This window comes from Plectropomus leopardus, chromosome 6, assembly GCF_026936395.1.
Source record: "Plectropomus leopardus strain MGB_pleo_1.0 chromosome 6, ASM2693639v1, whole genome shotgun sequence".
Lineage (NCBI taxonomy): Eukaryota > Metazoa > Chordata > Actinopteri > Perciformes > Serranidae > Plectropomus > Plectropomus leopardus.
Genome location: NC_142181.1, coordinates 505,312 through 519,718, shown reverse-complemented (window position 1 = coordinate 519,718; position 14,407 = coordinate 505,312). Strand labels below are relative to the sequence as shown.

The following is a 14,407-nucleotide window of genomic DNA, read 5'->3' as shown; positions in this document are numbered from 1 at the left end:
TTCATGTCTCTGCCGTGTCTCTGTCGCGTCTCTGTAGTGTCTCTGCCGTGTCTCTGTTCGTGTCTCTGCCGTGTCTCTGCCGTGTCTCTGTAGTGTCTCTGCCGTGTCTCTGTCGTGTCTCTGTCCTCAGTCCTGTTTGCAGGTTGTTTGGGTTCAGATGATTAACCCTTCATTTGCTGCTCAGGATGCTGCTTAAGCCGAATCTTCATACAAGACGAGGAACAAAGTCATGGCCTTATTTAACCCTTTGTTAATTTAACCCTTTGCTTATTTATTTGTTCCTCAATGCTCTTATTTAACAAATCATTATTGTTATATTAACCTTTATTTGTTATTATTACAGTAGGTTTTTTTATTAGTTATATTATTAAACTATCTATATACATATATAAATATATAAAGAGAGAGAGAGAGATAGATACAGTCTACAGTAGTACAGTAGTATCTGCAGCAGTATCTGCAGCAGTATCTGCAGTAGTATCTGCTGTAGTATCTGCAGCAGTATCTGCAGTAGTATCTGCTGTAGTATCTGCAGTAGTATCTGCAGTAGTATCTGCAGCAGTATCTGCAGCAGTATCTGCAGTAGTATCTGCAGCAGTATCTGCAGCAGTATCTGCAGCAGTATCTGCAGTAGTATCTGCAGTAGTATCTGCTGTAGTATCTGCTGTAGTATCTGCAGCAGTATCTGCAGCAGTATCTGCAGTAGTATCTGCAGCAGTATCTGCAGCAGTATCTGCAGCAGTATCTGCAGTAGTATTTGCAGTAGTATCTGCAGTAAAGAGAGCTGCAGGACGGAGCGAGAGAACCAAAACGCCACGTGACAGTTTATACTCGATGTTTGTGATAAAGTCATTTTATCGCATGTGGCTGCGATGCATCGAGTATATTAGACATGTGGCCCACCCCGAAAAACCACATTCAGTATTTTCTAAAAGCACAGTTTTTATGCTTTTTTTAAAGTAAAGATTAATGAGTTAATTGATCACTAATTTTGGGAAAGTGCTTACAGTTTGCAAACGTAGTCCTGATCCATATCAGTTTCACCATTATTCCCCAAAATGATGTAATACTGGTTCAGTGTAACCATGGAACACGCCACCCTTTTCACGCAGCGTTGTTATGAAGATTGATATGAACATATGAACAGACCACCACAAAGGTCTGATTACATCAAACTCAATTTTATTTCAAAGAAGTTTGATATCAAATGTTTACATACGACGCGGATTTTAGGAAGTTTCAGGCCGTACATCAAAGGGTTAAAGAGCGGTGGGCATGTGAGAAAGTATAACGATAGAAAAATGCGCAGCACGTTGGGCACAGCGCTCATGTCAAACCTGCTCTGTAAAATCTCAAAGAAAGCTGCGAAGGAGAAGTTGAGCAGCGAGGCGAGGTGAGGCGTGCAGGTGCTCACGGCTTTCTGCCTCGTCTGTCTGGAGCCCGAAAAACAGACTCTGAGGATCTTTATGTACGAGGAAAAGATTAAAATAACAGGACAAAACACTGATAAAGACGTGACAGAGAGTCCGTAGACGTTATAGACCGAAGTGTCGGAGCACGCCAGTTTGACGACCGAGTGGTTGTCACAGTAGACTTTGTTAATGACGTTTCCACAAAGCTGCAGAGGGACAATCAAAGATAACGTCAAAAAATTGACAAGAAATATGAGAGACCATATCAGAGCAACGAGGATGATAACTTTGTTGTTGGTCATGCGCGCGTTATACTGCAGAGGGAAACAAACAGCCAGATATCGGTCGTAAGACATGACGGCCAAGTTTAAAAGCTCGATACTTCCGTACGAGTAAATACAGAAGATCTGCAGGAAACAAGCTGCAGCAGAAACGGTGTGAAGGTCAGAGAGGATCTGAAGCAGCAGGAAGGGAAACAACCCTGAACTACCATACAGCTCATTCACACACAGGCTGACCAGGAAAAGGTACATAGGTTCATGTAAGCTTCTGTTCACGCAGATGACCACGATCACACACACGTTCGCACAAATAACGGCAATGTATAAAATCAGAACAATGATGAAAAACACGTATTTGAAAAGCTTGGCGTCAAAGTAGGCAACCAGTGCAAAATATGAAACCTGTGTGGAGTTCATCGTGACTCTATTTCACTGAGAGCAACGACTGTTACATTTATGAACATTTAATCGGTTCACAGCGTTCATCACAGCGGAAACATCGGCCGTACGGAAACAGTCACGAATAAAACGGCTGGTTACTTCATACAAAACAAGACATGGTGAAACTTTGGCTGCCGAGCTGCTGTGGTGTTACAGAGTCCCTCTCACCTGAGATCAAACTCTGCTGCTGCCTTTTGTAAACTCCTCCGAGGACGCCCCGTGACCTCTGCAGGTCCCGCTCACCCACACGGAGCGAAGGCACACCTCGCCAAACGCCGACTGCTCGGACATCAACAGAAAAAGTTCAGCAAAGTTACAGCTACCATCCATGACGCTTCACACAGGGACGATGTCTACAGGCAGCACTGTACTTAAACATCCACTTTAACTCAACCATGAAAGCCTAGACTTTGGTGGTCGAAGGTCAAGGTCAATGTGACCGTGTTTGTCTTATTCTTGCCAATACAATAGCTTAAGAACACTTTTAGGGAATTTATTCAAATTTGACACAAACATTCACTTGGACAAAAGAATGAACTGATTAAAATCTGGTGGTCAAAGGTCACGGTGACCTTTGATTCGTCTCATTCTTGTGAACATAACTCAAGAACATCTTGAGGAAGGTTTGTTAAAGTTGGCACAAACATTTGCGTGGACTCAAGGATGGACTGATTAGACTTTGGTGGTTGAGTTCAAAGGTTGAGGTCACTGTGACGGCACAGATGAGCTCACAGGGGGGCGGGTCACGGTGGGGCGGGTCACGGTGAGGTCCCCTGGTGCTGGGGTCTTGCTCTATAAACGCTTCAGCTCAGTTGGAAAGGACTCGCAGTCTGACAACGGATAAAAGCTCAGATTTAAATAACGTCTTAAACAGCAGCAGCACGTTCGGGATTATTTTACAACATCTGATCTGCTGAATGAATTTCTGTAGCAGGATGACGCCGCGCTCCGTTTCTGTCTGCGGGGTTTTTCAGCGCTCACATTAAAACCGCGGGCCGGATCGACGGCAGAGATGTGACAGGGCTGTCGTGTTGTGTGCACAGTCGAGTGTTTTCAGGAGGAATGAGGATGATGATTAACTCTTCGCAGGTGTCACATTTCACACTGGCAGCCTACTTTGACACGGGGCTCCTGAAATACTTTGTTTTCTCGGTGGTCATGTGTCTGTACGTGATCATCGTGGCAGCGAACGTGTGTGTGATCGTGGTCATCTGCGTGAACAGAAGCTTACATGAACCTATGTACCTTTTCCTGGTCAGCCTGTGTGTGAATGAGCTGTATGGTAGTTCAGGGTTGTTTCCCTTCCTGCTGCTTCAGATCCTCTCTGACCTTCACACCGTTTCTGCTGCAGCTTGTTTCCTGCAGATCTTCTGTCTGTATTCGTACGGAAATATTGAAGTTTTAAACTTGGCCGTCATGTCTTATGATCGATATCTGGCCATCTGTTTCCCTCTGCAGTATAAGACACGCATGACCACTAAAAAGGTTTTCCTGCTTATTGCTCTAAATTGGTTCTCACCTTTTCTTGTATTTGCTGTTTTGATTTTGATTATCGTTCCTCTGCAGCTCTGTGGGAACATTATCAATAAAGTTTACTGTGACTATTACCTCATCGTTAAAATGTCCTGTTATGACACAACAGTCTACAACACGTATGGACTAATTTACATCTTTCTCACAGTCTCGTGGACTTTATCTTTGATCGGTTACAGTTACATAAAGATCCTGAAAGTCTGTTTTTCGGGCTCCAGACAGACGAGGCAGAAAGCCGTGAGCACGTGCTCGCCTCACCTCGCCTCGCTGCTCAACTTCTTTGTCGGGGCGAGCTTTGAAATAGTGCAGAGCAGGTTTGACATGAGCAACACGCCCATTATGCTGCGCATCTTTTTATCCTTGTATTTCCTAACGTGTCCGCCGCTCTTTAACCCCGTACTGTACGGACTGAAACTGTCCAAAATCCGTGTTTTGTGCAAAAATGTGATTCGTGTCAGCGGTCAGCAGATAGCCTCTGTGCTGGCGTCAGAGCGACTGCATCGAACCGTAATTTCCCCGTGAGGATCAATGACACACTTCTGATGTCTGATTTGTTCTGTGCATCGTGTTATCATTTTAAACACATTTACTCAGAATTTCACTCTTTAAACGCTGAGCTAACTGGTGTTTTTCTTTCAAAAGCATGAAAAAAAGTCAATGATTAACCTGCTGAGACGTTTTCCACAAACTGACAGACGTGCAGATGTAAAAACATATTTTTAAGAAGCGAGGGGAAAATGTACACATTCAAAATTATGTTTGGAATAATAAATGCTTTTTTCAGGTTATTTCCTTGTTTCTATTCTGCTTTTTTTTAAGAAATGAAGCCCATTTGCTCAAGTCTCAAAGGGTTAATCGTTTTTCAACCAGTTTTCCACAGGAGTGACGCTCCAGCTGTGAGGTTAACTTTTTAAGATAAATGAATCACCCAAATTTTTAAATGAAACACACGTGTCATGTTTTATTTTTTTAATGAAAAATCTCAAAAAATTTAAAAGCAAAAAATAATCGCTAGTGTTTTCCTGAATATCCCCAAACGTTTATAGAATTTCTTTTCTAATTCCTTAAGAAAGAAAAAAAGACAAAATATTTTCTTTGAAAATTGTCATAAAAAAAGTGTGGAAAACATTTTAAGATAAAAAAAAAAAAAACGCCAAAAAACGCTGCGTCATGTTTTTTTTTTATTAAAAATCTCAAAAAAGGAGTTTTCCTAAATATCCCCAAACATTTCTAAAAAATGTTCCTGATACTTTAAGAAAAAACAAGACAAAATATTTTCTTTGAAAACTGCAAAAAATAAAATAAAATAAAGCGGGAAAACATTTTAAGATAAAAGAATAGCCACAAACGTACGTGAAAACACATCTTCCAAACGTTTTTATTAAAAATCTCAAAGAAATCTCAAAGTTAAAAAAATGTTTTCGTTAGAAACGGCGCTTTGAGCGGGTAAAAATCAGCGGCTGATCTCCTTCATACAGTCGTCAATGCAGCCGTGGGGGTCAAAGGTCACAGTTTACGCACAGAGATTCTCCGAATCTTTGGGTGATATTCTGGATCGTAAACAGTTAAATCCTAAAATTACTGCTGCTGTGTGTTGCAAAACATTGTGGCAAAAATGATTTCTATCATTTCATTGTTTATCAGCAGTAAATTAAAGGAGCCACGGTTGAATCATTCATGAGATATTAATGTCGGTGATTTTGATTTATTTCTCAGCTGTGATTTGAGGAAACGTCTGAAGCGCGTTAATGTCGAGCTGATTGTGTTATTTTGGCCTGCAGCGCAAAGTTCATTCGAAATCAATAAAAAATATCAGGTGTGTTTCTCTGCAGGTTATTACGTGTCGGAGGAATAACGGCAGCTGACGAAGATCCGAAACAAAAAACATTTTTTCACTTTTCCAAAATTGGGGCTAAAAGAATGACTTTATTTCCAAGCAAAGAAAGATGAATAAAAAATGAGTAACGTTGTCGTCAGAGACGGCAGAGTAGATATTTGTAACATTGTGTAAACTATTTTCTAAACTGTCCCTAAATATTATTTTGGATTTGGGCTGATGATGAACTCACCTCGTTAGATGATTCATAAAAACAATCGAGCTTCTACGAACATTATCTGAGTGAAAAAAGGTGTCGGTTTATTTTTTTATCATTTCTGAGAAGTTAACAGATCATCTGCTCATCATTAACAAAAACGTGACATCAGATCAGTTCAGTTTTTATTTGCACACGTACAGAAAAAACACAGAAGATTAAAGATTAAAAACCGAGCAGGAGAGGTCAGAGGTCAAAAACGGCTCACAGATCCTCCTGACTTCAAAAACTAAAATCATTCGTACAAAAGAAAACCAGAAATACAAAAACTGATGCAAATTTCAAGCAAAGGGGTCGTGCGAAGTCGATAAAAATCTACCAATGACCAGAAGTTTGTATTGAGGAGGTGAAATGCGGTTAATCAGTGAAGTGTTGTGATTCGTCTCAGACGTTTCCGGAATAATAAAGTCGGCGTACGAACCGACTGTCGTGAAGTCGCCCGTTCCAAAGACTCGCTCCTCCGTATTTACACCACTTTATTCAAAAATGCAACAAACTGTTCAAATAACAGTTCAAATAACAGTAATCCCAGCACTTACAATTATTATTGTCTCACTGTATTTAACCCTTTGAAACCTGGAGCCACTTTTCTTGTGCAGCTTTCAGTCACAAATATTTAACCCTTTGAACTCCGAGCATATTGGTGCAATTCTTTTTTTTTTAAACATGGAAAAAAGTCAATGAGTTTGGGGAGAAATGCTCCAAAAAATGCAAATGATTAGTAGACTTTTTTTTTTTTTTGAAGCAAGAGAAAAAGTTTAGGGGGAAAATCATGTTACACATTTATCATGATTTTAAAAAAACTTTTCACTTTTCTTTTCATTGTTTAATTCTCTTTTCTTCCTTTTCAGGTCATTTTCACATTTTACTAATTTTCTGGCACATTTTGAGTCATTTCTTCTTCTTCCCGTATTTTTGAAAGAAGTCAGTCCTAAATTCTCCGATTCCAAAGGATTAACGACTAAAATAACCACTGACTTTTGACTGACTTACAGATTTATCATTTATTAATGATCTTATAGAAAACTCAATATTACTAGCCCACTTTTGGCAGCAGACTTTTGCCTATGAGTCGGATTTTGGACAGGTTCAGGCCGTACAGTACGGGGTTAAAGAGCGGCGGGCAGGTGAGGAAGTACAAGGACAAAAATATTCGCAGTACGTTGGGCACGCTGCTCATATCAAAGCGGCTCTGGATCAACTCAAAGCTCGCCCCGACGGAGAAGTTGCAGAGCGAGGCGAGGTGAGGCGAGCAGGTGCTCACGGCTTTCTGACGTGTCTGTTTGGAGCCGGAAAAACAGACGAGGAGAATCTTCACGTAGGTGTAAAGGATGAACGCGAAAGCCCCGAAGATCGTGCCGAAAGACGCAACGAGCCCGTACGCGTTAACCACGTGAGCGTCTGAGCAGGCCAGCTTCACCACCGAGTGGCTGTCACAGTAGACTTTGTGAATGACGCTCCCGCACAGCCGGGACTGAGAGTTCAGATAGATGACCACGATACAAGCGAGCAACGGGTACGACCACGTCAGAGCCACCAGGGCGCCCACCCTGCTCAACGTCATCCGAGCGTTATACTGCAGAGGGAGACAGATGGCCAGGTATCGATCATAAGACATGACGGCCAAGTTCAGATACTCGACAGCTCCGTACGTGTGCACGCAGTAAACCTGCAGGAAACAAGCTGCAGCAGAAACGGTGTGAAGGTCAGAGAGGATCTGAAGCAGCAGGAAGGGAAACAACCCTGAACTACCATACAGCTCATTCACACACAGGCTGACCAGGAAAAGGTACATAGGTTCATGTAAGCTTCTGTTCACGCAGATGACCACGATCACACACACGTTCGCTGCCACGATGAAAACATACAAAATCACAACAATCACAAAATACAAGTACTTTAAAGATCCGCCGTCAAAGTAAGCGGCGAGCGTGAAATATGAAACCTGAGTGGAGTTCATCGCTTGTGTTACCTCTTCTCATGAATCTGTAAAAACATAAGCGGCCTCAGCTTGTTTGGTGGGATTTTAGAGGTAAACACGAAGCTCACATGAACAGCAGTCAGTGAGGAAACAGCTGGAACAAACATCTTCGGCCGCTGCCGTGGTCCCGTCTGAAGCTGCGCCTGTGCGGTGGGTCCTTGTCGCACCGATGCCGTAATCGTGCATGACGCGACTCTCTACTGCCTTTATTATGAGCCACGCCTCCACTATCGATATACGCATGGACTCTTATCAACACCCACAACATCATCAGACTGCATTTAGTGATTTCACACCTATCGTTATTTTAATATCACCTCTCTCCCCCTCTCTCTTTCCTTTTTGTCAGGAACGCTCTGTCACCACAGGAAACGCCCCGTCACACCGCGATCCCGCCACAGGAAAACGCCCCGTCACACCGCGATCCCGCCACAGGAAAACGCCCCGTCACACCGCGATCCCGCCACAGGAAACGCTCCGTCACCATAGGAAATAACATCCATGGACTCCTTTACATGTTTACCGCAGTACTTGGTCTCATCATTTTGATCTTTTACACGTATATAAAGATCCTGAAAGTCTGTTTTTCGGGCTCCAGACAGACGAGGCAGAAAGCCGTGAGCACGTGCTCGCCTCACCTCGCCGCTCAACTTCTCCCTCGGCTGTTTCTTTGAAATCGTTCAGAGCAGGTTAGCATCAGAAATGTAAATACTGTATCGCGAGAATCACCGAACGGAAACTGACATTTTAACGACTGAAGTTTATTCAAGTAAATTAGCTCTAAACATGAATTTTTTTCATGTGACTTCACTGCTTCACTGACACTCGTGAGCCGGAGCGGGCTTTTCAACATCCCATAACCAAATTTAACAACAATTCAAAAGAATACTTTTTCCCCAAATGTTAATTAATACTGAAGCATCTTGCTGCCATGCCAGGAAAAAAAGAAAACTTTATCAGGTAGCAGGTAATAACGTCAACATTTTTTTGCAATAACAAGACATTTTCCATGATTTAAAAAAGTATTTCCACATTACGTCACACAAACTTTTATTGTTATTTATCTTGTAACATAAAATGCCATATTCGTCTGTGGTGAGCCACGTGACGTAACGCAAGCCTGACGCTGAAACCACTCAAACATTTGCACCATTTTACTGCTTAGTGAATGCTCGTCGCGTGTTTTTGGGGAGGTTTAGCGGCTTCTCTCACGTCTGTACGGGAGTTTAATCTCTCCAAAACAAACAACTCTTTTTCCTGAAACTCATGACACGCTTTGAACAAAATACATGTTTTTGTTTCCTAAACCGTAATATGTTTTTTTGGGGGGGTGGGAGGGTGCGGGGGGGCTAAATCCAACTACGTGTTTTTGTTGCCTTATTCCACCTACATGCTTTTGTGACACTGTGTGTTTGAAAAGACAAATCAATAGTTGGGGGCCACCATAACGTAGACAGCTTCCACCAGCTCCTAAATATCTCCCAAGAACCCAGAGAAATGCTGAACTTTGTGTTTCGTGCAGTTGAGCGTCAGGAGAAACTGTTCTGGAAAGCAGCAAATGAGGAAATTGATGAGCAGTACAGCAGAGCGGCCATTCTGTTCCTTCGCTTAACTGACACTGGACTGCTAAGTGGCTCTGTAAAGTCTGAATCCTGCCCCGCCTCAGCGATTTGACTGTAACAGATGAAGATCTAAAAGAGAGCGTGAATGAAGCTGCAAAGGTTGAATGCCAGAGACAAGAGAAGCGAAAAGGTCCATTACTAAAGTGAGGAGCATCAGACCTTCAGGCGGACTCCACGCCTGCCCAGAGCCCCTCTAAACCGAAGGAGTCCCCACCCCCTCGGGCTAAAGCATAGAGAAAGGCAGGGAAGAGGAGAGAGATGGAACCTGGCCGCCCGGTGCAAAAGACCTACGTGTCCATACCAAAGCCTCTTCACAGTGAAATTAAAGCTACCTGCAAGACCTGCTGAACAGAGGGTGGATCACACCATCATGATCCCCTTATTCATCACCTGTGGTGTTTGTTCGCAAGAAAGACGGCAGCCTCCGCCTCGGTCGCGGCTTCAGAGGAGCCGTGTTGTACCAACGACAGCGAGGAAAGATAAGAGTGATAGTGTATGGCTCCCACACCCGAAGTCCAGCGGACAAGAAGTACCATCTGCACTGCTGGTAATTAGAGTTTCTGGCGTTGAAGTGGGCCATCTGTGAAGGTTTCTGTGACTGCCTGTACCACACTCACCACCGCGAAACTCAATGTCACGGGACAAAGATGGGTGGTGAACAACTGAGACGACAATGGACTGTCACGAATGCCGCAGCTGTACGGCTGAGGTCGGTCAAGAGGCAATAAGTGCATCTGTGGAGAGTGTAAGAGTGGACAGGAGGAACCCTTACCAGGGCCTTGGAGTGGTCCATGTCGATGCCTTGAGCCTTGTGAAAGACTGTGGGACCAGCCAACCTCTCACTCCTGACCAAATCCACAAGGCTCAGGAGGAGAATGAAACCCTGTCAAGAGTCCTCTGGTGGAGCCGAGATGAGAGCAGAGCATCTGCTGTGGCCCTACCGCTGAGACAGATCCATGCAGACCAAGATAATAATAATAATAATAATACAATTTATTTAGTGATCCACAGAAATTTTTCTGCTGCCCTGCAACTACCTTCCCCTCGAGCAGCCACCAGCAAAGACCCTTCAGCCACAGAGCGACTCCCTGAAAGAAAACACAGGACTGCAACGCCAACAGCAACAGCAGCCAGAGCCAGACAACAGCTGCACCCTTCTGTGGTCTGTCCAGCCTCAGCAAAGTCCACAGCATCAGGAAGAGGATGTGCCACCCCAACCTCAGAGACCTGACCCGAGTCCTGACGGGCCTGGGTTTGGTGAGTCGGGAGCAGATGCTCCAGTCTTGAACACTGGTATGCATCAGATGGTCAGACAGCGACCCCAGAGACTGAGGCAGAGGCCTGTTGCACAGAGTTATGACACACCGGGCCGGCCGTCCCGCTGCAGAGAGACTGCGAGGTAACAGAGACTCGGGTTACACGGACCTTTCGGAGGCCCTGGGCATCGCCTTCCTTGGCATTTGTTGCACAAGGAAATAAATGTAAATACGAGATGTTTGCCTGACGTTGTATGTTTATTTGAAAAAGACTGTATGCGTGTCATAAGCAGAAACGGAACATTTCCTGTGACAGACTAAATTGACAGATCGCGCTCAGGGACGTTGACAACAGACGCAGGAGGACACAGAGCGGACAGCACCGACCAAGCGGCGACAGCGAAGAGTCGGGATGTGTTGATCTGTTGTATTTTGGAGGTCTCTGTATTGAGTCACACGATGTTAAAGCTTTTTATATGAAAACGGTTTCATGTAGAGCGGTGAAGGATGACGGTTAGCATCGCTCTGGTTCCCTGATCAAAAACCTTCTGGGATTTTTGACTGTTGCCAAAAATGATCTCTGTGACGAACACGAGTTTATGAGACTTACGGCTTTTGTTCAGCGTGAAAATCTTCACAGATGAACGTCTGTGTGTTTTGAAGCGTCAATGAAATCTCCAGAAACAGAAAGCTGTTAGTCTGTAAACCAAATACATCGTGGTCGCACCACTTAAACGTCACCATCCCGAATCTTCAGCTTCTGATTTGATTTAGCGCTTCATTGTCTACAAAACTCTCTCCTGTTAGCGTGACCTGATGGAGCTAATGATCACGGCTACGTCACGCTAGTCTCCCATGTAGTTTCTGCGTCTGCTGTGATGACGTCCAACAAACTCTGTAGTCCCATTTAGTCAGCAACCACCTTTTTCAAAACCTTAAAAATTGCATTTATACAGCTGTATTTTGTATTTCCAATCAAAACCTCTGAATATCTTCAGTCTGTCTCAACCACAAACCTTATTTAAGGCATTTAACCCAAAAACACAGAGACTTTGAGACGAGGGAAGAGCAGAAACACTCACGGACTTCCACATTTTAGGACTCATTACTTCACCGCTCTATTAGCGCATTCAGGAATAAGGTGAATAAATACTTGTAACTTTAATATTCAAAATAATTCAAACTTCTGTTGATCAAAATAATAAATGAATTGCTGAACAGAATCAGGTGCTTGTTTCTGTTTGGGGGCGTGTGCTGTGGTGCTGAGGTGACGCTGGCGGCGAGAGTTTAAAAGCAGCGGCAGAGTTCGAGCCCGGTCACAGTGTGACTGCAGCCAGGCAGCACACGAATGTGAGCGTTCACACTGCTGTGTCACTTTTCACCTTTCGATGACTGTAAATCAGAGAGACGGTGGGTTCAGCGAATGTGTCACGTGTGTTTGTGCGAGAGCTGATGTCTCCGTGTTTGCAGGCAGGATTCAGTCCGTCCGCACATTTCAGCTGCCTTTTATTTCTGCAGATCTGCGTATCGTAGTATCGTTCATCCTGCACTGTTTGTTCATCATGATAAACCACACACAGGTTTCATATTTCACTTTTGGCGCCTATTTCGACATCGGGCATTTGAAATATTTTGTTTTTACGATCATGACGTGTTTTTATGTGGTGATTATTTGTGCCAACGTGTGTGTGATCGTGGTCATCTGCGTGAACAGAAGCTTACATGAACCTATGTACCTTTTCCTGGTCAGCCTGTGTGTGAATGAGCTGTATGGTAGTTCAGGGTTGTTTCCCTTCCTGCTGCTTCAGATCCTCTCTGACCTTCACACCGTTTCTGCTGCAGCTTGTTTCCTGCAGATCTTCTGTCTCTACACGTACGTAAATGTGCAGTTTTATAATTTGGCCGTCATGTCTTACGACAGATATTTGGCCATCTGTTGTCCTCTGCAGTATAACACACGCATGACCACTAACAAGGTGACCGTGCTTATCGCTCTGTCGTGGTTTTTCCCTCTTGTTGCAATCGTGGTCATGATATCACTGAATGCGTCTCTGCAGCTGTGTGGGGACGTTATTGACAGGCTGTACTGTGACAACTACTCGGTGGTGAAACTGGCGTGCTATGACACGACGGTCAATAACATCTACGGACTCATTTACACCTTCACTGTATTAATCGGTCTTGCAATCCTAATATTTTGCATGTACATGAAGATCCTCAGAGTCTGTTTTTCCGGCTCCAAGCAGACGAGGCAGAAAGCCGTGAGCACCTGCACGCCTCACCTCGCCTCGCTGCTCAACTTCTCCCTCGGCTGTTTTATTGAAGTGTTACAGAGCAGGTTCGATATGAGTGGCACGCCCATATCGCTGCGCCTTTTTTTATCTTTATACTTTCTCACTTGCCAGCCGCTCTTTAACCCTTTAATGTACGGACTCAATCTCACGAAAATCCGCATCATATGTAAAAGCCTTGTGTTTGGTAAAGTGTAAAGTACTCTGTTCATTTAAGGGGTCGTCAGATTATCGGCCTGGACGATTATTGGGACTGATATTTGGCATTTTGCAGATGGTCTGTTTTGGTAGTTATTATTATGGTCGCCAGTAAAATTAATTCATTAAACAGTGCAAAGAAAGCGTCAACATGGGAGGTGATATTTTTTTTATAATATTTTAGGGGACGGTGGACAGTGGACGACACAGAGGACAGACGCCTGCAGAGCTGCAGACGTCCGTTCAACTATCTGCCGAACCGCTTGTGTTTTTGACTGAGACGTCTCCGTGTTTCCAGCAGAGATTTTTCCCGCCGAAACTTGAGCTGATGAAACATAAAGTTTCAGCGCAAAAAAACAGTTATTGTGGCATTTGCGTTGTTGAGTTTTCCGCTTCCTGACACATAAAAGGTGTCATCCTCACAATGAATCGAACATTAATGTCAATCACAGTTTGGCTTCCCGTAATTCAGTGATTCAAGATTCATTTCATTGTCATTTTCGCCTCCACAGAAAAAACAAAACGCCGTTCCTCACCAGCTCATTACAGCGCATTGGAGCTCTGCGCAAATTAAAAAGGCAGAATATACTAAACGAGGACAAGATCTAAACAATAAAAACTAACTATAATAAAAACAGACATTTCAGACACGCTGTTCAGCAGCCGAGCCGACAAACAGAAGACGCACAGCAACAGAAGCAGCTGCAGCCGGTTTAAACTGTTTAAACTGTCCTCCGCAGACGGCAAAACAGAAACTCTTCATAAACCCTCACCATGTTTGGACGTGAACTAATCACGTGCAGAGGCTCGTGTCTGCACAGCAAAGCGACAAAATGGAGAAAAATGGAGATCTTGCCGTTATCTTGCCGTTCCCGTTAATCGCCGTCCGCTTCGCGTCAGCACGCATCCCCACACGGTGACTCCTGTAAAAACATAAAATCGAATAAAAAACGATGCTCAGATTTCAGGTAAGAAACTCAATGCAAAGTCTCATTTTGATGCAAACGTTTGCACTTTAGCAGGACCGAAGCGCAACACGCAGGAGAAATCTGCTTATTTCACCTTGAATATAAAAGATTTTCTGCCTAAAATCAATCAATAATCAGCATAAATCTCCCAATATTCATCTAAATAAATGTGATTATTATTTTGGCCATAATGGGGCAGCCCTACTAAATATTGGACGGCTGGACCAGGAAGACAAAACCGTTATTATCCAGTCTGTGAAATAACGTTAAAACTGTTTCATCTTTTTTCTTTGCTTTACCTTTGAGTCAATAAACAGAAAAAAAGTTCATG

General features: G+C 43.7%; 4 protein-coding genes across 4 annotated transcripts; 2 read left to right on the top strand and 2 right to left on the bottom strand.

Moving 5' to 3' along the window:
* Positions 1–1,165: 1,165 nt before the first annotated feature.
* On the bottom strand, positions 1,166–2,113 carry LOC121964238 (olfactory receptor 10A6-like). The gene has a single exon (XM_042514452.2). The coding sequence runs from the start codon at positions 2,108–2,110 to the stop codon at positions 1,166–1,168; it is 945 nt and encodes a 314-aa protein (XP_042370386.2). The 5' UTR covers positions 2,111–2,113.
* Positions 2,107–4,663, top strand: LOC121965610 (olfactory receptor 4B13-like). The gene has a single exon (XM_042515745.2). It carries the CDS (start codon positions 3,197–3,199, stop codon positions 4,187–4,189), a length of 993 nt encoding a protein of 330 aa, XP_042371679.2. The 5' UTR covers positions 2,107–3,196; the 3' UTR covers positions 4,190–4,663.
* An 852-nt stretch (positions 4,664–5,515) lies between these two features.
* LOC121965608 (olfactory receptor 11A1-like) lies at positions 5,516–7,720 on the bottom strand. Its single transcript, XM_042515743.2, has one exon. It carries the CDS (start codon positions 7,718–7,720, stop codon positions 6,797–6,799), a length of 924 nt encoding a protein of 307 aa, XP_042371677.1. The 3' UTR covers positions 5,516–6,796.
* A 2,955-nt stretch (positions 7,721–10,675) lies between these two features.
* LOC121965611 (olfactory receptor 10J5-like) lies at positions 10,676–13,807 on the top strand. The gene has a single exon (XM_088078405.1). The coding sequence runs from the start codon at positions 12,008–12,010 to the stop codon at positions 13,106–13,108; it is 1,101 nt and encodes a 366-aa protein (XP_087934531.1). The 5' UTR covers positions 10,676–12,007; the 3' UTR covers positions 13,109–13,807.
* Positions 13,808–14,407: the final 600 nt, after the last annotated feature.